General features: G+C 40.8%; 1 protein-coding gene and 1 long non-coding RNA gene across 5 annotated transcripts in view; one reads left to right on the top strand and one right to left on the bottom strand.

Annotated features, from left to right (window-relative positions):
- Window positions 1-26,960, top strand: part of LOC147797167 (uncharacterized) — a 59,242-nt gene that overhangs the window by 10,533 nt on the left and 21,749 nt on the right. The gene's annotated exons all lie outside the window — the stretch shown is intronic.
- lsm4 (LSM4 homolog, U6 small nuclear RNA and mRNA degradation associated) overlaps window positions 3,657-26,960 on the bottom strand; it is a 51,708-nt gene continuing 28,404 nt past the window's right edge. For all 4 annotated transcript variants that reach the window (XM_087144565.1, XM_087144564.1, XM_087144563.1 and 1 more), the window contains one exon: window positions 3,657-7,159. In XM_087144565.1, coding sequence (XP_087000691.1) covers window positions 7,058-7,159 — 102 coding nt within the window. In that variant the 3' untranslated portion in view covers window positions 3,657-7,057. The remainder of the gene's footprint in view (window positions 7,160-26,960) is intronic.

Here is a 26,960-nt window from a genome sequence, read left to right on the forward strand (position 1 = left end):
AAGTAGGAAAAACGGATAGGTGGGAGAGCCAAGCCTGCGCTAAGACTTGTTTTGGCCGGTGAAAGTGGGGGTGCGCATTCCACGCTTGAACCGCTTCGCGTCCTGTCGTTTGTCCAAGTGGTAAGTAAGACAGTAAGACGACAAGAGGGCCGCGCCGGCAGATGGCTGCCTCTACTGTACTGATGAGTGATCCCTGGTGGAGCAGGTTTGCCAGAGCTCTGTTGGTCGGTCTGTTTCAGGGTTCCACACCTTCATGGCTACCGTGGCGGTACATGTACCAGAGCAAACGAGGTCCCCACCGTACCGTCACCCCATCTGGTATTCCCCTACACCAGTGCACCACGTTGAGGGGTGTTGGACTCCACATGGGACTACTTGCACGTTTGCTATCACATACATGTACACCCTCGCCAAATTATTACAAATATAGCATGCTTTGAGGGGAAGCAGTGAGAATTATTGGTCCCAAGGAGTGTATCAGCTTCTTGAATACATCCTGACGCAAAGTGGAAGGAGGCAGTCTAGCTAACCTTCACCTTGGGACAAGTTTTTTAAACCTACACCTCATAAATATTCACGAGCAAAGTGTAGCGCGTCATTGGCCGATTTTTCCGCGCGCTCGGGAAGTAAAACTGATAAGTGCCCATGTAACATCATTCCCGGGAGTATCCAGCTTGCTTCTGTTCAGTAGTATTTTTTCTGGTAGCACCAAAACTTCCCTCTGAACCCGCCTCGTAGACATGTAGTCTGTGGTATGTAATCCTCACGGATTTTTTGGGCAGGTTCGAGCGACGGCTATAATTACTGTAGGCCCTATTTGGACTAACACCGCCCCAAACGACGGATTGTTTGAACTAGCTAGACGACCATTTGGGACTAGGCCCCAGGGCATGGTCGCTCGAAATCAGCTATTCGCTGGTTACCAATAACTGATTTCATTTATCATTGGGGAGGGAACCATTCACATGAATAAAACTGTACGAGAATTGCAGCCAATGGTGAAATGTAACGATGAGATTTTAAAAAATAGGCCGACTAGAGACGTTCAAGCGCAACTGAATTCCGCCTGTGCATTGGCTCGCGCCCAAACTTGCCCCTTGCCTCGCGTTGGGAGGTAGTCAAGGCGACCTTTACCCCGGGACCAATAACTCCCACTACTTCCCCTTCAAACCATGCTGTACATGTATTTGTATACTACCTCCCATCAAATGATGTTGTATTTGTTTTACTCATAAAACTATTCACGCGCAAACTGACAAAAAACATTTTGTTTCTGAACTGTGGAGTTGGTGAAACCAGAAAAAAAATACGGCCGCGAGCTTTGCTGGATACACCAGGATGATACGTCTCACCTGGGCGTGTATCAGCTCTACTTCCTGGATGCGCGGCCAAATCGGCCGATGACGCCGACAATTTCCTCAGGAATATTTACTAGGTGTAGTTATACAGGATAACTTGCAACCTCCGACTTAATCAGGCAAACTGTACACCAAATTCACGTCCACGGGCATCCTAACACCTGAACTTTCAAATTATGTCAAAATTTTCACAGAACTATGTATGTTTTAGCGTGATAATTTGTATAGAAATTAGCTCAATCTATAGTGAAGCGGATTTTTAAAATCAAAATTGTCAGTTTATAATGAAAACTGGGATAATGAGTACGAATCTATATAATTCGCAGTAGGCCTACCTACTAATATACAAAAAGGTTTACCAGTCACAGACAACCATGTTTGACAAACGAGTGAGTCGAATGTCAACCTGTGGATCACCCACGTGTCAGAACACTTTTCCTTGGCAGAACAGTGACCGCAAGTAGATTGAGATAAACACGGTCTAAGCTGACATAAATATTTATGGGAAGGTCAGGGCAGACCATCCATCTCTGAAGTAGTTAAAAGGGGACGCGATGGTATGAGGAAAACTAGAGATAGGGGAAAGATGACAGATGCCCCAACCAACAAGCTGTGATTGACGTGCGCCAGTGTCCCGCCTGCACTTTTATGACCTGCATATTAGCACGAGCTTCAATTTTCTCTCAGCCCAAAATAAGTATAAAGACTAGAACGGCAAAGCCGCCATGGCTCACTGCTTCTTATGAATTTGAATTTCTTTCCTGTAATAACAGCTTTTGTTAAAAGCCATCCAAGTTATACAAATAAAGAGACTACCCAGATGACCACGGCAAAGGATAAAAAGAAAATGTCCTATTTTCTGTCCCTTTCATAAAGATTATGCAAGCAAATCCCTAAAAGTAAATCAGCATAAGGCCATCAACAAGGGAGATAGGCGTACAAAGGCTCCATAGTTTTTTACATGAGAGAGGAATGCCTGAAGAATATGGATCCAGTACAGTCAGACAAGACCTGAATGCCTAGATAAGCAGTGCATCTGTGAGTTTGATGGATGGGGCATAATTAAACTTCCTCTAAAGTACAGTTTTGCACTTTGCATCCAACCCCATCATCCTATCCTCTACAATTCTACCCCCATCATCCATATCCCATCATCCTATATCTACCATGTCTACTTTGACTCCACCCCTAATCCCATCTATCTCCAATCCAACATCCACCTTATCTTTCCATCCATATCCTACTCCACCCCTCCATCATCCTATCCATCTCTTACTCCACCCCTCCATCATCTTGTCCATCTCCTAATTTGCCCCACTCTACCATCCGATTCATCTCCTTCACCTTATCCAATTCATCTCCTACTTTGTCCCTCCCAATTATCCTATCCATTTCCTACTCCGCCCCCTCCCCATTATCCTATCCACTTCTTTCTCTGCCTCCTCCCCATCATCCTATCCATCTCCTACTCCGACCTTCCCCATCATCCTATCCATCTCCTACTCCGACCTTCCCCATCATCCTATCCATCTCCTACTCTGCCCCCTCCCCATCGTCCCATTCATTTCCTACTCCAACCCTCTCTTCACTTCTTACTCTGGCTGCCCCATCATCCCACTAATCCAGCCCAAACATCACGCCAACCTTACCCAGCATTTCATCCACTTTCTACATACATGTACCTTGTCCCCATGATCCTCCTCCTACAGGAACCCCTCCCCCAACAAACATCCTGATCTATCACTTGGAGTCCCCCCATCCCTTACATTTTTCCCACATACAGTGTGCAAGTACGTTTGTATGTGGCTAAACACAGTCTACACATGTACATGTACATTATAGGAGTGCTCACTACATATGTATACATGTACTGTAGGTTCATATACATGAATGTACTACACGGTAAGTACTTAACTCAAAACGTTAACATTCAACTTTAACAATTTTCCATTAAATTCATATACTATGCTTCAATGCATTAATGCTATAATTTAAATAATGACAGAATTCCAAGAGAAAGCCAACAAGCACTCAATGGCACATTGTAACACCTATGTACCTGCAAGGAAAAACTTTAACATTTGAAGATGGCCCGACGGACGGACAGATGGATGGCCTGACGGACAGAAGATGGAAATAGGTATTACATAGGCTTGCATTTGCTTCGCAGCTCGCCAAAAAGGATAGACAAAAGCATTGGAATAAAAATTTGCTTTGTGCCTTGTGTTGTTATCTCGGTGTTTCTTGTTAAAACTGTGAATCAAAGTTTAAATAAATTTCACATATACATAAGGGTAATTTAGGTTAGGTTTGGTTTAATTAACTGGGGGTATATACTTTGTTTGCATGTACAGTGTACAAATTACTGAAGAAAATAACCTTTGCATCAAAGTTTTTAATCATGTCAAACAAAACAGTTTAGCACCACAGTTTGCCTGACTGGTTGGCTAAACAAAGTGTACATGTACATTACAATAGCATGACAAATATAACCTGTAACCCAAATAGTAATAGTACATGTACATGTATATACCAACTGTGCAGTAATTTGCTTATATGAATGCTTGACTACATGGGGGACAGAACATGACTGATAAAATAGACAGAGATGTTATTTTTCATTTGGGGGGGAGGGGGTATCTACAAATTTTAGCCCACATGTAATTTTGAAATGCCCCCAGCCAGGCAAGGTCTACAAGTACATGTCAACATTTCTGAATTGGAAAACTGTGCCATGGAATTCTTTCTGGAACTTTGTCCTGGAGCTTTATTTTCTTTGCATATACATGTATGCATCGTTTCTATTACTACATCATTATCTAATCCTCTTACTATAATCATGATACTTTGGCCTCCTACAGAAAGGTTATACCAGATGGTCATATCCATGCAAACCTTTGTTGCTCTCTCCACAGGGGAGCATTGCAGTGAACACACTGCTGGTGGTGAGCTAAAAATTTGTATTTTGATGGAAAAATAATTTGAACACTGGTGGAAAAATTAATAATTTGTACATACTGGCTACACCACGAATCAACCTGATTAAGAAAGCTCTCTGCAGAAAAGGGACAAAGGGCAAACAAACTATATTCCAATACCCACATGTCCCACAATTGGATGCAGATATCCTTTGAAACCAAATAAAGCTGTAGTGGTTGGAACTTAAACTAAATCAACAAAAAACACACCAAAACCAAAATAGTCAGAACTACATTTTACCTATCCCCAAATAGCTGACTCCCAATTAGTCATAAAGTACAAGCTAACATCTCTGGTATAAATTTTTCACATCATGGTATGCGATACTTATGAGCTACACAACCTCCGAAACTTTCACTTCAGTTAAAAGCCTAAGTGCCAACATCATGAGGGCATTTTATTAACCCTTAACTTGGAAGACTGGATGCAAAACCAAATCCCAGTTGGATGCAAGCTATGATGAGACTCAACAGTTTAATATTTCTGAAAGGGGCCAAAGCACTGCACAACAGAGACATTTATGTGAAATACTAGACAAGACAGACTTTCAGGAGCAGACTTCTCAGATTTCTCCAACCACAGGGATTTTTTCTTGACTGACCCATATTGCAGGGTTCCCGTGATTCCAGTAAAATTGGAGCCCAAGTGAGGCAAAACTCATTGTTAGGATGTCATCAACCTCTTCCTCATCAGTGCGTTTTTCCTTCTCAAGGAGAAAAAAACAGTGCTAGCTGGTTTTTCGTTTTACTTTTTCTGTTCTATTATACTAATCCTTGATTTCAAAGTAAGTGTGGTGACAATGTTCTGTTGTGTACAAGTCTCTACCTTTTCCTTGCTTTTAACTTGGAAAATTAGTACCTCCTCAATCAGTTCATTATACAAGAAAGATAAAAGTCAGACTCCTCTCAGGCATTCAGTTGCAATATCATGACTGTAACTTGGGAAAACATCCCAGGCCACGGCTTCAAGTTGAAGTCCATCCATTTTTCACTTCATTTTTCATGCATTGTGTTCATTTGAGGCGACAGAAGTACTCAAAATCTAAAGAACGGTGCTTAAGAACAAACCCAATGAAGTTTTGTTTCAGTGAATACTATATTCTGAGAAAAAAATATTCTGAGATTTTGATTTCAGATCAAAAGTTGCTGAGTCATGTTTTGAATTGCACCTGGGTTCAATGAATGGGACATGTTTTTATGTTCAGTCAAGTGCAGCTACATGATGTCCGCACTGTAATGACCAATTAGAGTAACTGAACATGCATGTGTGTCGTGTCAACACTCAGGCATACTTCTAATGGCAACTGGCTTCTTTCACTGTGTTCTTCAAAATAACAGCTTACCTGAAGAATTTCACTGGGAGTTTAGTCCCATGACCATCTTGGAACCAAGTATGCTTTTCAACAATAATTTTGTTTTCAAGATGTCTTTTTGCATTGGGGAGAAATTAATTTATTTTGCCCTGACCCAACATATATATTGATAAACACTGTATGCTCAGTGCTTGTCCCAAAACTTTCGAAAAAAAGTCACAAGCTTATTCGGGTGGGACTCGAACCCACGACCTCCTGCTTAATAGTGCAGATGTCTTAACCACTCGACCACCGAGCTTGCTGGGGTCAGCTGGCTGGTCTGAGTCACGTGAAGCAGCGGGTACCGCGAACTATTTTCAAGATGTATTTTTTGCATTGAGGAGGTTGGAGTCCCACCCGAGTAAGCTTGTGACTTTTTTCACAAGCTCTCGGACAAGCACTGAGCATACAGTGTTTATCAATATATATATACGTTGGGTAAGGGCAAAACCCATTATATAAAATAATTTTGTCGGTCACTTTTTAGATAACTGCAAATGATGAACTCCAGATTAAAGTATGGAGTAATCCAAGCATCTCTTCCAATTGATTGAGGTGTTGGGCTTGTCATACAGTTGACCCGTTGTTGGTACTACCATCATAATCTGCTGACTCGCGCTGTGTACATGTACGTGTGTGTGTCAGTATGTGTACAGGACCAAACCAGTCTTTCAACTCATCAGGCCATGTATGACACATACACTGTACATGCAAACACATGTACATGTATGTGGATGCATTGTGCTACATATGTACACTATTGTACAAGTACACTGCATCAGTACACATAGCTTACTCTGTGAGTTTGCCATAGCTCTACTTGTACTGTACCAGGGTTGGTGTACCATGACAGTGCATGGTGGCTTGTAGCCATGGGTCCCCTGTGTCAGGCCCAATGATCTCCCCTCAAAATGCACCGAGACCACCTTGGACAGGGCTACTTCCATGGGTGAAATATGGAGAATGCAGCCAACAGCACATTTCAGCCTTGGGGAGAGTCCTGCTCAATATACACAACTGATTGAACACAGCATTGACACACTGACAGATCGAGGTTGCCCCTCCCCCAAGCAAAACAAGAACAAAAATAATCAGAGAAAGGTGATTTTGGGTCTATTTCACTTCCTTCCAAAAACATGTAAAAAGCCCTAAAATATAGCCTTACCATGCCTTTTTTGCCTCCCCAAAAACTTGGTACCAAAAAAAAAAAGGTTCCGGATCCACTCTTGTACAGTAATTTGCAGCTTAAGTAACTCTTTGTTGCACATGATGACAGGCTATGGTCATTTCATGTTAAAAGTAAAATTCTTGATGCAGCCATCATTAAAAGTGTAACAGAGGGTCCAGTAGTAAACACATGTACCCTTGATCAGTAATCAACGCAATGGGGGTCCACTCCCACCTCCTCCACCTCTCCCTCCACGACCTGCACCTCCACGACCTCCACGACCCCCTCCACGGCCAAATGAACCTGTAAAGGAGTTAAACAGGAAAAGAAAAGGGGTTGAAAAGGTTGGGAGAAATCAAACAATATACAACAAAACCCAAACCAGATAACCTAGCCAGCTAATACAGCCAGCCAACTCAGCTAGCCAACCAAGCCAGCCAACTCAGGTAGCCCACCAAGCCAGCCAACCCAGCTAGCAAACCAAGCCAGCCAACTCGGGCAGCCAAGTTGAGCCAACCCAGCTAGCCAACCAAGCCAGCCAACTCAGGTAGCCCACCAAGCCAGCCAACCCAGCTAGCCAACCAAGCCAGCCAACCCAGCTAGCCAACCAAGCCAGCCAACTCAGGTAGCCAACCAAGCCAGCCAACCCAGCTAGCAAATCAAGCCAGCCAACTCAGGCAGCCAAGTTGAGCCAACCCAGCTAGCCAAACGAGCCAGCCAACTCAGGCAGCCAAGTTGAGCCAACCCAGAAAGCCAATGTATGGTGTTCCATATGTTCCAATGGCCTGTTTTCTCTGTCACTTTTCTTCAGGGTCACTTTTTTGGGGGGGGCCATTGCCTCTTTTTTTGGATTTTTCTTTTCAACATCGCATTCTTTCGTTTGGTGTCAAGTTTTTTTGGCTACATGTATTTTTGCTCAGATTCAGAGAAATGTTTGGACCCATAGACCTGTGTAAAGTGGACCATTTGCAAGTCTGACTTTGACTTTGAATCTCTAAATAACAAAAACCAACAATGGGAACAACTGGATTAACCTACTGCTTTAATACAAAGGCATGAAAATATTTGAAAACCAATTTGACATGGTGAGGTTTTGTTAGTGTACAATTTTTTGTTTGCTTAACTATGTATATTAATTTGCTATAACATCCCTTTCATGTCTGGAATCAGACTTGGCAATTTGGACTAAGTTTCAAGCCTTTGTGGACTTGGCTAAGACGTGGATGAATTGGATTTGACTACATCACTACAGATCATTTTGGAGCATATCATTTCACTGGTGAGAGTTGTGGGCGCCAGCATCCTCACTAGCAAGAAAACAATAGACATTCCATTTCTGGTAAAGTCAAAATCTGTGTAATAAAGAGGCAAGCAACTTCACTTGATCAAATACAAATGGCAATCACATTGGCATTATTAGTGTGGATTTTTGATACCAAATTGTATAGTTGTAAGATTTGGACTGTGTTGTTGCCCTTGCCTAAGGCAGGTCATCCAGTGGCAAGATTGTGGGGCTTGACATCTACAGAATATGTTCATCATCTATGCATTTCTAATACTTCCAATGGTGAAACCTAATATACATGTATGTACCTTTAACTTTTTAAATACAGGTCGGAAAATTTGTGTTTATATACATGTACATGTAAAACAAGCTTAGTTCACAGAATAATTTGATCAACCCTCAGAAAAGTCCGATTTTTTGTGTTCTTAAGCAGAGAGTGACCTATAATTAATGTTTTCAATTGTTTTGTTTTGCTTGCTGATTATAATAGTATCAAATCTATGACACTTATTTTTTATGGAAATAAGAAAGATATTTCCAGGTGAATTTTAAGAAAATTGCTGGTATATGTAACTTACATGCATTAAGTTTCTTTGAGTTCACATTATTTCCTCTTTAAAGACTGGGGTAAACTAAACAACTCCCCCCCCCAAAAAAAATCAAATCCCTCTCCAAACACCCTCCAAACTAAGCCAAAACAACTAAACTAAATTGTATCCTTTCATAGTTCATTAGAGAATTTGTTATTTTGCTTTGAAATGACTCAATATAAATGACAAGCAATCTTTTCATGTTACTTCACAAGCAGACAATACATTTCAGTAACTTAATTTTCCATCAAGTTCACATACTCCTGTAAACCCTGACCTTGCCTTTAGCTGGCAAGGAGTCAAAGCACTTTGCACTCGAATGCAATGCCAATCTTTCATTCAAACATCAAATTGCCCATTCAGAGGTTTAATCTGCACTAATGATGACAATATTTGTTGGGAAAAGGCCAGGGCATACCAACAACAGGACACAGTGTGAATAGCAAGGATGGTGAATAAGAGGAACCATCAAACTTGTTGATTGACAGATGGAAGACCCAATATGTGTATAAAGTTGTCATTCAAATTGAAGTTAACGGACCACTTCAACCATTATGTTGACACTGGCAAGTATGTATATTCACATCAGCATGCAGAAAAACAGTGCGATATCTTGCACCATGAAGTTTTCTTAACAACACAAGCATTAAAACTTAAATTGCTACACAGGTAAAATTTTTCTATGCCTAAGGCTCAGGATCACTATTAACATTTTCGAAAAGCCACGAAAGTCAAAAACAAACTGGACTTTACATTCCCTTTAAAACAAATTCCTTTAGAGCCTTGAATAGGAAAAATTTTTCTTCACAGCATTTTCAAAGATAGAGCTTGATATTTTCTGTTTATAAATTAGATGTGTATATACGTATCAGGGTATATATGATAAAGTGCCACTGGGAGCTTACTAACCAGCAGAGATAATTATACTGTTGCAAAGTCTACTTGTGGGTCCGATGAACACAAAAAATGTTCAGGATTGTCAGAAAATCGAGTTACAAAATCTAAAAGACAGGTGCATAGGCAGGGGCTACTAAAATGTTTGTGGAGACTTGCAAAAAAGGATGCGTGTACATGGCAGGAAAAATGCTGATACCCTATAATTCCACCATTCAAGGAATATTGCAGCAAATGCTACAAAACAAGGGACGTTCGCTAATGTGCTTGATGTACCATGTGAGAGCTTGCAATGCAATAAAATTGCAAGTGACCCTCGCGACAGACACTCAGCACCAAACATCGCAGACATGCGTTTCATTCACTCGTGTGAAGGGGCCTTAAAGGTGAAGTACCCAACACTGAAACAGAAGTGAAAAAGTCTTGCCAGTTGCATGGCCACTGAAGCAGCACATTCTGACAGTGCTATGTTTCCAATTCCATTTGGAACTGTGACTTTGTTGACATCCAAGTTTTGCATTCAAGTTACTCTGAGGTGCAATCTGAGGCATTCCCTGGCCACAGTCGTCTTATTTTTAAGGCACCAATAGCTGCCAAGATTTCACGTTAAAACTTATGGTTCTTCCTAGGATTCTTTTTCACCTGTGCAGGAGTTTCTTTACGGTCAAACAACATGTGATTCCACGGCAACTTTTGACTGCTGAAACTCTCTGGTACACTATTTTAATAAAAAGTTTCAATGTTTTATAGTTTAACATAATATGATGCTATCCGTAAGTTAGGCTCCACTAAAAACCCAGTGAAGTATGTCTCTACTCTAACACTTTCATCGTCATCCACCGATCTGAAGTATTGACCAATGCCATTTGTGGCAGATGGCTACAAATGGCATTGGTTTCTCAGACAGATGGCAGATGTTTCTTGGACCCAATGTGTTGCAAAACATTGTTGTGACCACTACCCTTCACTGATATATCACTACTGCATACTAGGCATAATGCAAAATATCTGCCCTTCTTTGACCTTCATGCACATGACCATTCTATCTTACACTGTATTTCTGAAGATGCTTCTTCAATTTTGTCGAGTCTTTCGTCACGACTTTTCATCACATACGTCTGTAACATTGACAATTGTGTTCTGGGGTGCATGACAACCGTCTGGTATCCATCTCAGAAGTACGATGTCTGCAGTATGGGTGGCAACATTGACAGACTATTCACTGGTAAACATTTTAAGCCTTGGAAATAGTGCATGTACTCTTGCAATTGACAGTGTGGCACCCATGTGCATGTATGCGGTACATACACCGCCAGTGACTGTACATTTACATTTTATGCAAGTAATTTTCAGTTGAAGAAAAGCGGAGACATCCAAGACAAAATATTTTTATGTAAACTTTGATTAAACTCAGACCTTGGCAGTAAAAAATTCAAGTCATTAAAAACTGTAAACAAAACTTGACAATCCAGGAGATTTTTCAGATGTGTTGGGAGTCAGAAGACCAACCAATCTACTGGGAGTTTTCTGCAAAATCTGGGAGAATCTGAGAGATCATTCATGTAAATAAATACAAGCCTTACTATGTATCTAGCTTTGGTGGTTATGGGTAAGAAACAAAATTAAGGTTTTCAAATGCACATGAACAATATTTACATGAATTCTATTTCTATTACATGAACATGTATATCATTCTCACTGACACATCCAGATGACCGAGTGGCCATTGATGGCTTCAACAGGCATGCATACGTGCATGTATTTATGTCAACTATGACACCCCTGTGTAAAGAGGTTACTGAGCATCACTTTGCACTCCTGTGGAAATCTTCCATCTCTGCCCCCCTTATCTTCCAGGGGGAATTCTCACATGACTTCATACAAGCCCAGCAGTAGTGTAGCCACATGTGCAGTACACAAACTTTGTGTAGTACTAATTACATTCAACATTACTCTCCAGATGAATCCATTGAAGCAAATGATGATTTCAACCGCTGTTCAATTTTACTGACAAGCTCATTGCCTCACATGTGCAGGGGTTCAGTTTTTGCACGGGAAGGCTGTTGAGTAGTCTTATGACCCATTACCATAAAGGTTGGGTGGTCTACATGTACATGTATATATTTTTAGTTCAGTGTTATTGTGCTTAATAACATTGGTTACCTCCCCAAAAGTTATGCTACAAACAAACCTTTTTGCAACAGTGGCAGCTTGCAAAGAATGGCAAACGACCCTTGTGACAGGCACTGGGCACCAACCATCACAGATGTGTGTTTCCAGTGCTCGTGGGAAAGGGTCTCTATACTGCAATGGTAGGTGGCCAATATCAGGAAAACCAAGTATTCACATTATAATTTGACACCTTTTGATTGGACCCTATATACAATTACAAACAAATGTGAATGTTTGGAAAGTTAAAGCAGTGTCTTAGAGCAAGTGCAATGAAGGATTAGTCTTAAGCTATAGTTACATGTTGTTCAGGATGTACCTTATTCCTAGATGTTAAGAACTGACATCTTTTGTCAAATAAAAGTCACATTATCACATAACTATTCTGGTTCCTTGATGTACATCCCTGCAATCAATTTAAATGTATGGGGCAGATCCAGAAATTAGTTTGTGATTAAAGCTTCTCTTAAAAACATTCAGTTTAGTTTAAAGTTCCGCTTCCTTTTCAGAGTAGTGTGTCCCCCAGTTTATTTGTTCAATTCCTAGCTTCCGCCATATAATGTAGCTACATGGTCTGGCCATACTCAGTGTAGCAGATCAGCAGAGACAAGTCAAGTAATATGTCATGTATTGGCCCTCCTACCTAGAGTGTGGTCTTCGGCTTGAGTCCTGTTAATCTTCAGTGAAAGACGCGATCTGATAAGCGTGCAGTGTGTGGCGTATGATTTATGCAATTAACTGTGGCAGCTCCCTCTTTTGACACATACCAGCTGATTTCTGCAATAGCGATTCGTCCAGTGAGAGTTTTTGTCGCAGAATAAACTACAGGAAGGTCTTGGAACCAAGACTAGTCCCATTTGCTAAAGTCGGTAGTGAGTTCTGAACTTTTCTCATCCATGTATAAAGTTAATTTTCCCATGCTACACGTATATGTGCTGGTACATGTACCCACAAAGAAAATGTTGACAAATAGTGATGCAACCAGGCTTAAGCTGTATTCTTATTGGATTTTTTGGGGGTTACCTTATGACTTTCCTGTAGAACTACAAAATGAATTCCAATGGCCACACCTGGTAAACAATTATTCCAGTCAGCATACCACGACCTTGATGTGAAAACTACTTACAAGGAAAGAGTGGTCGTGGAAAATTTCTGTGAAATCATGGTATCATAGTTGCTAATTAGTCCAATGGGAACGGTTCTATGCTGTAGATTTATCATGACTGCATTGTAAACTGTTTCAGATACAGAAGAGCTTTTAGTATTATGCACAAATTCCCCCCTAAATCAAAGGTGATTTGGGAGTCCACGGGGACGATACCTGTTAAACCTTACTTTTGTATATTTCTCCAGCTAAGGCTCCCACCCACTAATTAAAAAACAAAACACAGTTAATAGCATCCTCAGCGCCCAGGTCCTAGTACCTGCATTAGCCTGGTACCTTTGTCCTCTTGTCTCTATCACAAGCACTTAAATTGCTCCTGTCAGCTGAGTCCCGCATGGGGAAGGACGGTGGGCAGGGGATTAGCAGGTAAGTATCGTCCCCTCTTGGACTCCCAGATCACCTCTGATTTGGGGGGAGTCCACTTCTGGGACTCCCTCACCTGTTAAACCTCACTTTTGCAAAGAGTAGCACCGTTCGAAGAGGAGGGGTAGGGTAAGGCTGCTCTAAGTAAAAGATCTACCAAGCAATACACTGTATATACATTAGTAAACTAGCAAGTCCAAGTGCAAATTGTGGTATAAAACGACAAACATGAAGAAAAGTAGCACAAGACAAATGTTGACAGCATTTTCCAAGCAGCCGCCAGTAGAGGACCAGTCGGAAGAGGAACACCTTTTAAGAATGCCCATGATAATGTCATTGCTCTTGTATCATAAGCATGCGCATTGTTATCAGTCTCTGTTGGCCAATTCGGCAAGGACATGTTGATTGTCCTTACTACCCATCCAAAGATTGTGTCCTTAGTTGCCCCGGAGTAAGGTTGGGTTGTAGTAATAAACCGAGTAGTCTCATCCTGTAGTGACTTAATTCGACTAATGTACCACTTGAGAGCCCAGACTGGGCACAAGAGCTTATCATTGCTGACTGAAGAAATGGTTTTTATCTGTCGAATAAAGATATCTGATGGCTGGAAAGATGTCTGATTCTTTGCTGGGAACAATTTATGAGGAAGTAACCGCAAAATGTGCAGTTCCCAACGAGCATGGCCAAGCTCTTTAGTAAGCCCGTGAGGTTCACTGCATCTCCTAGCAGTAGCCGCTGCTACCAGAAAACTGTTTTCAAGGTTAAATGTACCAGAGAGGCATTAGCCAGAGCTTCAAATGAAGCTTCAGTCAAGGTTGTAAGGACTAAGCCCAAGTCCCAAGAGGGAACTAAGCGCTGCAAAGGTGGGTGACTTATGAACATGCCCTGGTATTGATGTTTTAAAAGTGTTATTTGAGACTGTTGATCTGTCAGAGAATCCAGTATGAATTGCCACTATTGCAGAACGATAGCCTCTAATTGTGGATACTGACAAACCTTTCCATGAGGAAATCACTTATCTGTCCTACAGTTGTTGTGGATGGATCAACAAGTCTGTCCCTGCACCATTTATAATAATGTCGTAATCGGCTACCATATGCCTGTCATGTTAAGGCTCTATGGCTGTGGAGAGCAATTGACACTTCATCTGCCGAAAGTCCTGCTGCTCGTAAAGATCGCTCCACAATAGTCAGCACATCAAGTGAAGTGTCTCCGAATCTGGTAGTAACATTTGGGAGTGTGGCTGAGCCAGAAGGTCCTCCCTTTGATGTAGTACAATCAGAGGGTGAATGAGAAGGTTGATGAGCCTCTAGAACCAATTTATAAATCAGGTTTTGCCCTGACCCAATGTACATATTGATAAAAACTGTATGCTGAGTGCTTGTCCAAGACCTTGAGAAAAAAATTCACAAGCTTACTCGGGTGGGACTCGAACCCACGACCTCCTGCTTACTACTGCAGACATCTTAACCACTCGACCACCGAGCTTGCCGGGGTTGGCTGGCCGGTTCGAGTCAGGTGATGCAACAGGTACCCCAAACTATTTTCAAGATGTATTTTTGCGTTGGGGAGATGTTAATTTATACATCTTGAAAACTCTAGAACTAAGGTTGGCGAGGCCAGAACAGTGCAATGAGGATGATTTTGCAATGTTCCGACTATCTTTCTCAAGGCCCATGGAAAGAGAAAGATCGTTGCGAACACATAGCCAAACATATTTGTTCAGTTTACTAAAAATGCATCTGTTGCCAAAGAGTTTGGATCAGTATACTGGTAAGTGATTGTTGAGGGTTGAGGCAAAGAGGTCGATGTGTGAGTGATCCAGCCTTCGGAATATATGCTGAACCACTGGCAGCTGTGGGGTCCATTCTGTCTGAAGAACCTTCCCTCTGGAAAGGGCATCTGCCATGAAGTTTAGTTTGCCCGTAATGTCGGTTGCTGTCTGGCCTACACTTATTTCGTTCTTGATGCACCATATTAGAAGGTTCAAGGTGTGCATGCACAGCTGAGGAGGCCATGTGCCCCCTCTGTGATTTATGTAGGAGACAAAGGTGGAGTTGTCTGATTTGATCATCACTGCTTGGTCTGTTTTTGTTCGATAAAACTGGATCAGCACCTTCTTGACCGCTAGTGCTGTACCTCAAGAATATTGATATGGTAAAGGCCCTCGGCCATGTTTCAAGTCCCCGAGACTGACTCCATGCCAAGATGAGCCCCCAACCCTGACTGGATGCATCCATTATGAGGGCCACTGTCGGCTTGAGGGGATGCAAAGCTGACCTATCTTGAGATTTAACCACCATCAAAGGTGACCTTGAATGTTGGCCTACATGGGCAAGACGTCCTTAAGGATGAATCCTTGGTCGACAGTAGAACAGACGGAGTTGGATGGGGCAAATTCTTAGCCTGCACCATGGTACAATACAACCAGACTTGCCATGAAGCCTGGAAGATGCAGCCAAGCCAAGGCTTTCGGTGGAATGTGGAAAAAGGCAACACACTCTATGAGACTGTCAGTTCTGCATTGAGTGGGTTTGGCCACACTGTGCACAAGATATACCAGTCAGCTTGTATTGAGTACTGTCTTGACAAAAAGGCCCCGAGTCTTAGCAAAATATTTGAGACAGCTGCCTACTGGCCCTCAACAGTAGGCCATAGGAGGTGAATAATCATTTCCTCCAAGAACCTCAGCCATAACTTGATTTGGGGCGATGGGGTGTATGAGGGTCAAAAGGTGTGCCCTTGGGATGATAAACTGGCCTCTCTGGGTGAATTAGACTTGTTCTGAGCATGCCTGATTGGGCTGTTGCTGGAAGTGGAGGCTTGGCCACGCCCACAAAAGGACTTCAGAGGAAATTGTTGTTGGAACCCCTGGGCTGCCTGTTGGCTGGCGCATGTAAAGTGTCTGAGCTAGAGGGTTTCCTGACATTAATTCTATCAGTAGCCTCCAAGCGCTTGGCTTCATGCTTCTGTAGCTTCTTGAAATTTGCTGTGAAATAAGTCTGCTCCCAAAAGGGAAAGAGGATGAGTCGTGTCCTAGCCCCCTTGGAAGGCAGAAAAATGGTATCCACGACAATAGCCATATGGACCATGGTAGCAAGCGCAGCAATGTGAATGAACTGTTCCCATTAAATTTGAAGGCAGTCATCCAAACAATGGAAACGCAGCTCTGTTGTTTTCGGGGAGTAAAAACGGGGAGTAAACATTCTGACAAGAGTTGCAGAAAGCAGGACACCGCAGACCTGTGCAAGCCGCTGTGTCTACTTTCCCAAGTGCATCTTCAAGTTTACTCCTTTCACAGCTGGATAATGGGGATTTATGTGATGTGTAGCCGGTGGAATCGGCTGTGATTTCTTCTTACATACTGGAGGCCAGAGGCCCAAAAGGCGTGTCTCTGGTACATGGGCGGCCTTGCAGAGTGTTTTTACCAGGGGCTTGAGGCCCAGGAAGCTTGTCCCTATTGAGTGACTTAGATGAGCCCAATTTTGAGTTTGATGACCACTTGTGATGTAAAGAGTCTGGTGAAGTACAGGCAGTCGAATCAACTGACAGGGACTGGGAATTAAGCTAAGTGGTTACTGCATCCCAACCCTCATCGCCCCATGCACGACAGATTCTACAAGTATTTTCAGGTGTATTGGGATGGCCGCGGGGACACAAGTCATGCGGGTCTAACGAGCTCTGGGTTTGATGCAGTGACACAAACTGCAAGTTGGGTGGAGTAGCAACGTGCTTACTCTTATGTGACTCCGCCATGTTAAATCTAAAACAAACTGGCGATTTTCCACCGACAAAAAATGGAGAAAGAAAACAACTCCGTCTTTATTATCTATAAAACAGAAATCAACCACACACACTTGGCGGAATCAACTTATAATGGAAAACATATACACTGTACAAGAACTAGCGATAATGAGGGAAGATTCGCAAGCCTTTGGGAGCATGAAAATAATACATCTGACCAGTGGGAGCACTAGAGAAAAAGAGGTTGAAGGTACCAGACTAATGCAGATACTAAGACCTGGGTGCTGAGGGTGCTATTAACTATGGTATTAAGAAAAAGTAGTGGTTGGGAGCCTTAAATAGAGAAATATGCAAAAGTAAGATTTAACAGGTAAGGGAGTCCCAGAAGTGGACACAGAGATCCGTTGGGGCTTGCAAAATTGTGGAATGGTTCCCTCTCTCCTTGTGTATGGCACACCAACACACCAACATGAGCATTTAATATGCACAGACAGAATGTAAGCAAGCATGTAGCTTGACTTCTTATCCATTTGCCACTTGAAACATGGCAGATTTGATCGTTTTGTTGGATTTTTAATTGATTTAGATGTCAGGTAAAATGCTGGAGACTAAGAAGTGGAGGGTATTCCGTCAGCACAAATAATCAGTGGACATCCATGTACATGCACGCACCATCTCTGAATATCGGTGGAGAATCAAAACAAACGTTCCCTTTTCTACAAAGGTACATATTTGACATCAAGTATACAATAGTGTATGTACTGTACCATGGTACATGTACATGTAGCTGTCTACACGTCATCACCACGTCATATCCTGCTTAGATTAAAGGTGATTTGCACAGCATCCACAATAGGTGACATTCTGCTGGTCTGTTATGGCAAAAACTTTTTCATAGTGGTTTATGAGTCCATATGGGAATGCCCATTGTATGTGTTTTGGAGGTTTGAGTCTATTAAAGCAAAGCAAGCACTGATATGACATATCTGATGTACTGCACTTCAATAAATTTGTACCCGTCTTAAAGACAACACCATATTTACTGTAGGTATAAGACAGCAATGGGTGGCAGGTGTACATGTATTATGTACATGTACAAATGACCTTTATTTCCATCACCCTTAAAAAAGTAACAATTAAATGCTTGACCTTATTGTATGTGAACGAACACTCTTAATTTTGAAGAAAAACTATCTCCTGAAAGAGTTACATTGTGTAAATCTAAAAACAGCTTTATTTATACAAAAGTTTGGAACAAATACTGTACTCTGTGTGTGTGCAAGATTATTCTGATTTCAAAACAACCTTTTAAATTGACAAATGAGTACATGCACAGTACCAATGCAAAAAGGAAAAGCTGCAGTTTGGGCTCCTCATATAAAAGTATCTAAAGGTGTAAGGTACATGGATATTTATGTATGGTTGTGATATTTGCAAAGCTTCAAAAGAGCAAGTCATAATGTAAGAATAGAATGCATAGCCCCAGGCTCAGAAGCAAGGTCTAACAAACTGGTAAACTGTCATAATCATCAGAAAAACCAGAATAAAAGGTCGACCCTGTCCCCTCCCCTATCCCACCAGCATTCTAAACCTCCCCTACCAGTACCTAGTAAATCTTTCATGTTCATGTAATTTGCCAGCTGTACACAACCAGTAATGGATTTCCCATACTGGGCACTGCTGGAGCTGGCAGCCACATCATATCCAAGGTAAATGTGGTTTGAGGTTGGACAGTCGATGTTAGTTCCCCAAGGTATTGGGAGTTGACAAACTAGTTCCCCAGACAAAGTCCAAATACCTTGGGGAGCTGACATTGACTGTCCAACCAAAATAAACCATGTTATATTTGTTTTAGTATTCCTCATATATATTTTATTTAATAACCTCTAAAAATAAAAACATCCATGAAAGAGAAAAAAAGTCTAATCCTTTTGCGACACAGTAATTTTTGAGTATTTCCACTAAATTTTGGACAACCTGGCTGAAATACTCAGGCATCAACAGATGTTGTCTGTTAGATTAGAGTAGCCACCAGACAGTCATTCCTGTGGGTGTAAACGTCCAGTAAATGAAGTTAGGATTTTTTTGAAAAATTTTGAAAATGGTATATCTTGAAAATTTCCCGGTTTTACGTCATGCAACTTCAAATTCCACCTGGCAGGTAGTGATTAACTTCCAAAGGCAGTCATTATATTTATTTTCCATTTGAAGGGATGAAAGCTCCATATAAGTTGCTCAGTCCAATTGGAAGGTTGACAAACTACTTGGTTAAAGCAACCTCCTAAAAGCAGTGACTATTTAATAAGCACCCGCTGGCATTTTTTGATTAGAGTATTCAATCTCCAGGTCTCTCCTGTTTAGTCAAACAACACAGGAAAACTTTACAAAACAACGATCAGGCACTCAGGATGGATCAATTGTTCAAACAGAGTCAGTCTGTATCCAGCAAATAACATGACAGGCCAACTGTGAAGAATTGGCCACTTCATGCCCTTGCTGGCTGTATACAAGCTGACAGGGACACTCTGTTTTCTTGACCAGGTCCTGACAAGAAAAACATCCTAAAGTCAACATGACATCATTTGGATGTCAAAAGATCTGGCCTTGGAAGTACATGTGGGAGGTTGGACAAGAGCAACAACCTTGTTCAGTGGCTAGAGTAGAGTTCACTTTCTGATGACACTGACTTTCAGTTTGTTTTCTTATTAAATAATGAGTTCAATGACGATGATTTAACTGAAGTTGAACTGACTGTGAGAATACATCTTGAAAGGATCCAAGTTGAGGCAAAAAAAACAAAAACAAAAACAGCAACAAACCAAACTAAACCAGTGTGCAGCTTATCTCTATACCTATAAGAACATGCATAAAGCAATTTCTAATTGCAATGTTTTCTCTTGTCAGCTGCAACTTACTGTAAACTTCAAATGTATGATTTTCCAGTTGTTCCTCTTGGACATTTGCAGAACAATTTTATCCTGCAAGTGGTTGGCATGTTGTTAATATCATGTATGTACATGTATGAACATATACAAAAATGCTTCTGACCAAATTGGCCTCTTGTTAGGTGCTCATCCCAATGAAAAGGTTCATTTAAGCTTCAGCTGAATGACCACAGGGAATTAAAAAAAAAACTACAATCAGACTACAATCAAATGCAAAGACAATGGAGCTAGGGAACATGCAATCACTCCAGACTCCAGCATGAATATATTACTAGAAAATCAGCATCTCAGCTAGGTTTCTGCGTATGCAAGTTCTGAGCCAGGTAAGAGACCTTAGGAATGCAAGGCACGAAAACGAGCAAAACTTGGAGGTGCTAGAATTGCAATTATAAGATTTTCGGCTGCGTAGCACTTCCACAAACAAAAAACAAAAAACAAAAACAAATAAACAAAACAAAACACAAAAACACAAAAATCAAAGCAAAATAAAAAAAAAAGAAAAAGAAAAAGACCTCTCCAGCGGTTAATACCTTTGTGGGAAAACATAATAATACTGAACAGCGTAAAGTGCATTTGCCTATAGATACAATGTGCTTCAATAAAGAAAGCTTCAAGTCATGAGAATTGTCGTTGTGATCATGGAGAGAATAAAGTTGGTTTTTAACTTTGCCTTAAAAGTGCTGAGTGAGTGAATGCTGCACTCAGATGCTTTGAGTTTGCGAGTTCCAGTATCAGGGACCAGAAACCAAGAAGGCCTGTCCCCTGCCTTTTTCAATGTGTGTGGAACTCGGAGATTGTTGCTGGAGCGGAGACCACTGCGACCAGGTGCATTGAGGTTGAGAGACTCTATATATTGTAGTGCTGCATTTGTGCATGCTTTGTGTATGATTACTGATACATGTACATTGATACATTGTCCGATTGGTAACCGGTGTAGGCCTAATTGTAAGTAAGTGGAAAAGTGTGCATATGTTTTGGTTGTGAGAAAATGGTACGGGCAGCATTGTTTAACACCATTGTAAACGGTCGACATCAGGTTGCCTGTCAAAAGTTCTCTAGTAGCAGCATGACAAGGGGGTATGTCATCAATGTATTCATGAATTCTGAAGATGTTTCTGTTGTGGTATGTGATGACAGAATTTTTTCATATTTTTATTATATTTCTATTCCTCTGCATGTTGGGTCAAGTGCTACGTCATTCCTGATGCAGGGAGTGTAGAATAAATGTACATGTATGTCTCGTTTTGTTTTTCTGGATGATTGAAGTGTCTGAGTTTGCCTGGCAACAAATTTTGAAAATCATTCAGGAAAATGCGAACATTTTCAGTTTGTTACATGCAGATATTGGTGGTTGGTAAATAATCAAGTCTGAATACACTGATTCATATCGGCAAACACTGAATATTACAAGATGTGAAAAACGAGAGTTACAGGAACAAGTCTGAGTTTGAGTTGGGTTTTGCAAGGTATTGCAATGCCACCATGTCTGTCAGCTACTGGTAAGCGTGGAACATAGAAGGATGTATACCCTGGTGGGGTGATCTCATTTATGATGACCTGATCTTCATTACAAAGCAATGTTTCTGTCAGGAACGTTACATCCATGTCGTTGGATACAATGTAATCATGTACAAGCAATGTTTTATTACAGATGGCGTGAGTGTTCCATTGTGCCACATATGATGTATTGACCATTGTGATTGGAGGAGGAGTTTTAGAAATGATGCATAAATAAGTAAAAAGTCCATGTGATATAAGGAGATCTGCAGAAAAGATGAAAGACGTGACGACAACGGATAAAAGGAAAGGGTAAATACTGGAAAAAACTAAGAATAACAAATGTTAAGAGTAAATGCACATCTGCCAACTGCTCCTTAAACAATTACTTAATGTGCGCTTTTGACCATTTGTTGTCCTGTGAAATATGCAGGGCTTCCGAACATTGGATTATCTCAAGCCCAGTGGAAGTCAGTGTAGAATTCTAGCAGCTTGAGAATTAAAGTAAATTTTTAGCCCAATGCTGTAACATTGATGATCCTGACAGAAAACTTGACAAAACTGGAACAAGTTGTTACAATTTAAAGGTCAACAGAAAACTGAAAACATTTATTTCTCGTGAAGTATTTCAAAATAACAATAAATATGTAACCATTTTAAAAACATCGTAAATTTAACATTTACCCCAAAATGTGACCCCAAAATGAATAAAAAGATTCTGCGTTTTCCTGCCCACAAAAATTCCCTTTTGGCCGTTCACGCTCCTAGGATGATCGGATGACGTCATCGCCAGAATGCTGACACATACAGTGTGCATGTACATAGCGCCCAGTACATGCAGTATTGCAGGCTCGCAATAGACCACATTGTGTTTGATGTACAGGTAGCTTGGCCCACAGGCAAACACGCTCTCAGTTCAAGAAATACACAGTAGGACATGTGTCTTTTAATTTCTACCTTGAACTGAGATAGTGTAAACATATGTTTTTGAAATATTTACATATTTATTGTTATTTTGAAATCCTTCGCGTGAAATAAATGCTTTCAATTTCTGTTACCCTTTAAACACATTCTTCAAGGCTCAAAGAATAAAAGGGGTACATCGCACACTGTTCACATGTATACGTATGTACATGTACCTACCTTGTTATGCACAATAAAACAAGAAACCCAGCGAGAAATGAAAAGTGAACTAAACTTGATCTTTCTTTGGAGTTTGGACTAGTTTAATAGTGGTATCAGTGTCTGATTTAGTTCACAAGTGTTTATCTTTCATGCCTACTTCTCCCAGGAATGGGTAAAAATTGTCCATTTTTTTGAAGCAAAAAAGCCTGTCCAAAACAAACTGCTAGAACTAATCATTTTACACATGTGCAGCTTTCACTTTTCAAAAATGACATGTCTCAATACAGAGAACAAGTTGTTAGTTAATTCACTTGTGCCTCTTCCCTTTTTAACACTTGAGGTATAAATCATTGTTAAGTATGCAATTATTCAAAATCCCTAGTCTTTCTTATTTCTCTGATAAGAGAAAACAGCAAGTTGACAAGAGGTGTACATCACTGAACCAGAATTTCAGCATAACATGTCAAGTAAACAAGATGAAGCTCAGTGTCTTGAAATTTTTCAGCCATGCATTGGCCCTTTTGATGGGGATCCTACACTTTGCAATGTTTCTGTCTAGTTGATTTCACTCTTTGTGAATTGTCTGTGGTTCAAGAATGGGGGAATGTTAAGAGCTACAGCATCTGGAACAACATCATACACAAGCATGATGTGCACATGTATGAGGAAACCCTTATCTGCCAAGATAAGGTCACCAACATCTAAGTGAGATAGCAAACCACATTGCTGCATTACTTCTTTATCTGACACAGAACGGGAAAAGGTAAGTGATGACAGCATTTGATGCAACTCCAAGTACATGTAGAACTTTAAATGGGTGCATGCCTCTGTACCGTAGTTTGAATGTGTTAGCTTCTGTTAAGCATATCAACTTAAAAACATGGTGCACAGACATCCATTTAAAATGTTTGCTCCATCTTAACCACACACTGCAAGTCTAGTTTCAAGTTTCAGGATGTCATACTTGTACCTGAAGGAAACTATACGGACAACTTTAATACAATGCACAATGAGTGCACGTCATACTTAGGACTTGCACAGTGTGGTTCAGTTGATGCATGTACATTTGTACATGTGCATTGTCAAGCAACTTGTGCATGTACATACGGTACAAGTATAGTTACATGTATGCATTTCCATCAGCCAGAGATGACATGTTTGGCTTCTGAGGTTGGCAACTCTATTTTCTTATCTCTGGCCGGGAAACAAGTCTCCTTAAATTGTGGCTTTAGTTACGTGGTACATGTACATGTATGTTCTGAAGTGTTAAGATTCCCATTCTTCTACACGTAGGCCTGTGAGAACACTTTACAGATAACTCTTACATTTTTTTGCAGGAGAGAAATCTTACACTGACCGCTCGCTATTGACCTTGCAGGGAGTTATACATGGAAAAGATGGAATGTGGGTCACATTGGAGGTCTCTAAATCACAAGAGTGACCATTTGCTGATTTTTAAAATGCCATAACTGTTGCTAAGGAAATTGATAATTTGCTAACGTGGAAGAACTGAAATGTTATATTAACTGATCTTACCTGTCCACACACTCTTAATAAAAAAATCCTAAGTTTGAAGCGAAAGTTTTTGAAACTCAACTTCTTTTTGTCTTTAAGGTAAACTATAGTAAGCAAATGTTTCCTCTGGCAAAGGCAATCCTGTGTTTTAGACAGACGTGTAAATTATGACTTCTCCACAAGTGCATTAGTCTTGACAGCAACATAAAACACGCAATTAAGTGAGATCTTTGAAGCCAAAATGCTGGCCAACTTTCCCTAATAATATGGTACAGTCACTCATGAGCTGTCAGTAGTAATAAGAGGTCTTTGTATCCCGAGCCACCTTTTGTTTGATTTAGAAGTTCTGGTGAAAATTGATAAGTTCCATGGGATCAATATCCTGACCAACCTTTTTATTGTCATCAACATCACAGGACAAGGGTTATCTGGCTATCCTTCTTAGCACTGGAACCATACCAAAATGGATTGCTTATTTTTTCCAGGTGGCAGAAATCACTAGGGAATAGAGTACCCTTTTTTTACAGTGTGTCAGCTTTTGATATGGACCGAAACATGGTGAGAAGTTACACACCCATTGGGCAGGACACAAGGTTGGAAAGCATTTGGGTCTGAATTATTGTTTGGCCTCAGGCACAAGGCAGACATATGGGTTAGACTTGTAATCCAGTCTCCAACAATGATGTCAGGCACCTGGAGGTCGCCTCCAATAAATGATTTTTCTATGCTGAAATCATTTGTTGGATTGTTTGTTGACTGCAATGTAATAGTCTACATGATACTGTGCACTGAAATTAATTGTCAGTTGATGAAAAGATTGTCACAGACATTAAGCTAAAAGGACATGGACTTTATGATATACAAAATCATTGCAAAAACTCTGTTAGAAACGATTTGGCTTTTTTTCAAATACAGTTTTATCTTGTAGGGAAGAAATCAGTCAACACAAAGACATCATAAATTTGAAGAATGGCTTTCCACTCTCTAATTATTATACGTCTCAATTATTAAAGCATCGTGGACATTGCATGTCAAAATTCACACATTTTTATACACATGCAACTGTTTATATATGTACATGTAATATACATCTACTTCCAATCTACTATCCTCTAGAATGAATTCCAATTGGTTATCACCCTTTCATGTTGTCAGTCTGTTGTTGTTTTTTTATTTAAACTTGATCTGTTTTGTAAAGTCTGAATTAGTTTGTGCTGAACTTGAGGTTGGTCAGGATGTACATTGGGCCACATCGAAGAAGTATTATGGTTTATTTTCATCACGCTCAACTCACAGGGCTTACTGATAGTCACATTAAAAGTTGAAATAATATTTTTTCAAAAGCCTTATGGAGAAATGTTTATAAAGAATTTACTTGCCTGTTCATGTGAGGGAACAAGAAATAAATGGAAAAGGTCTTTAAACTGTTGAACATAGGTGAAGACTATATAGTCTGGTCTTTTTTCTGTCAACTACTATACGGTGACAGCTGGGATCACACTTAATGAGCAAATCAATACTTGCATCATCTGAAGACAGCCATGATGAAGAAAAAGACAAATTTTGGTGTATAATTCATGTTGTCAAGTACATGTACATGTAAGGTGATGCCCTTTTAAGACGTTTCATGGTATACATGTTCAGTCAGCAGTGTGGATTGATGGCCAAGTACCATGCATATCAGTTGAGACACTGTTGTTTGCAGGAGTGGGCAAGAAAAAGTTGCTTCCTTGTTATTGGGTCATGTACCTGCTACATCTATGCAATATCAAACAACACATGCAGTGAGGAACTTGTGCGTTTTGTTTGTGCATTTTGGTTGGGGGTGTCTGCACTGCGTTTTGTTTGTGCATTTTGGTTGGGGGTGTCTGCACTGCGTTTTGTGTGTGCATTTTGGTTGGGGGTGTCTGCACTGCGTTTTGTTTGTGCATTTTGGTTGGGGGTGTCTGCACTGCGTTTTGTGTGTGCATTTTGGTTGGGGGTGTCTGCACTGCGTTTTGTTTGGGCATTTTGGTTGGGGGTGTCTGCACTGCGTTTTGTTTGTGCATTTTGGTTGGGGGTGTCTGCACTGCGTTTTGTGTGTGCATTTTGGTTGGGGGTGTCTGCACTGCGTTTTGTGTGTGCATTTTGGTTGGGGGTGTCTGCACTGCGTTTTGTGTGTGCATTTTGGTTGGGGGTGTCTGCACTGCGTTTTGTTTGTGCATTTTGGTTGGGGTTGTCTGCACTGCGTTTTGTTTGTGCATTTTGGTTGGGGTTGTCTGCACTGCGTTTTGTTTGTGCATTTTGGTTGGGGGTGTCTGCACTGCGTTTTGTTTGTGCATTTTGGTTGGGGGTGTCTGCACTGCGTTTTGTTTGTGCATTTTGGTTGGGGTTGTCTGCACTGCTAACTTTTTTTATGCAGTACTCTGAAATTCCTCAATTTCATATGCACCTGTGATCTGGGGGGTAAAAGACATTTACCTGTAGCCAATGTACCGGTACCAGCATGTGTGCAGAAAGGATGAATGTTTTGAGTTTCATATTAACATTTAAATAACAGGCATGCAACTTGGACTTTGACAAATTTCAATCTTTTCAAGTGTTTTCAATTTCCAATGCATGAGTGTGAAGTGAAAGACGAGCAAATTAGCTGATCCAAGGAAAAGTTACATGTGGTTACAATACCACATGTAACTTTTCCTTGGATCAGCTAATTTGCTCGTCTTTCACTTGAAAGAAAACATCCTCATACACCCAGACATCATCACAGCTAGATGAGGTGCATATAACATTAACAGGTATTAAGGGCTTTTAAATGTGTATCTTTAAGTAT

This window comes from Acanthaster planci, linkage group LG12 (assembly GCF_054643075.1).
Source record: "Acanthaster planci isolate LZ-2023a linkage group LG12, COTS_SCS, whole genome shotgun sequence".
Taxonomy (NCBI): Eukaryota; Metazoa; Echinodermata; class Asteroidea; order Valvatida; family Acanthasteridae; genus Acanthaster; species Acanthaster planci.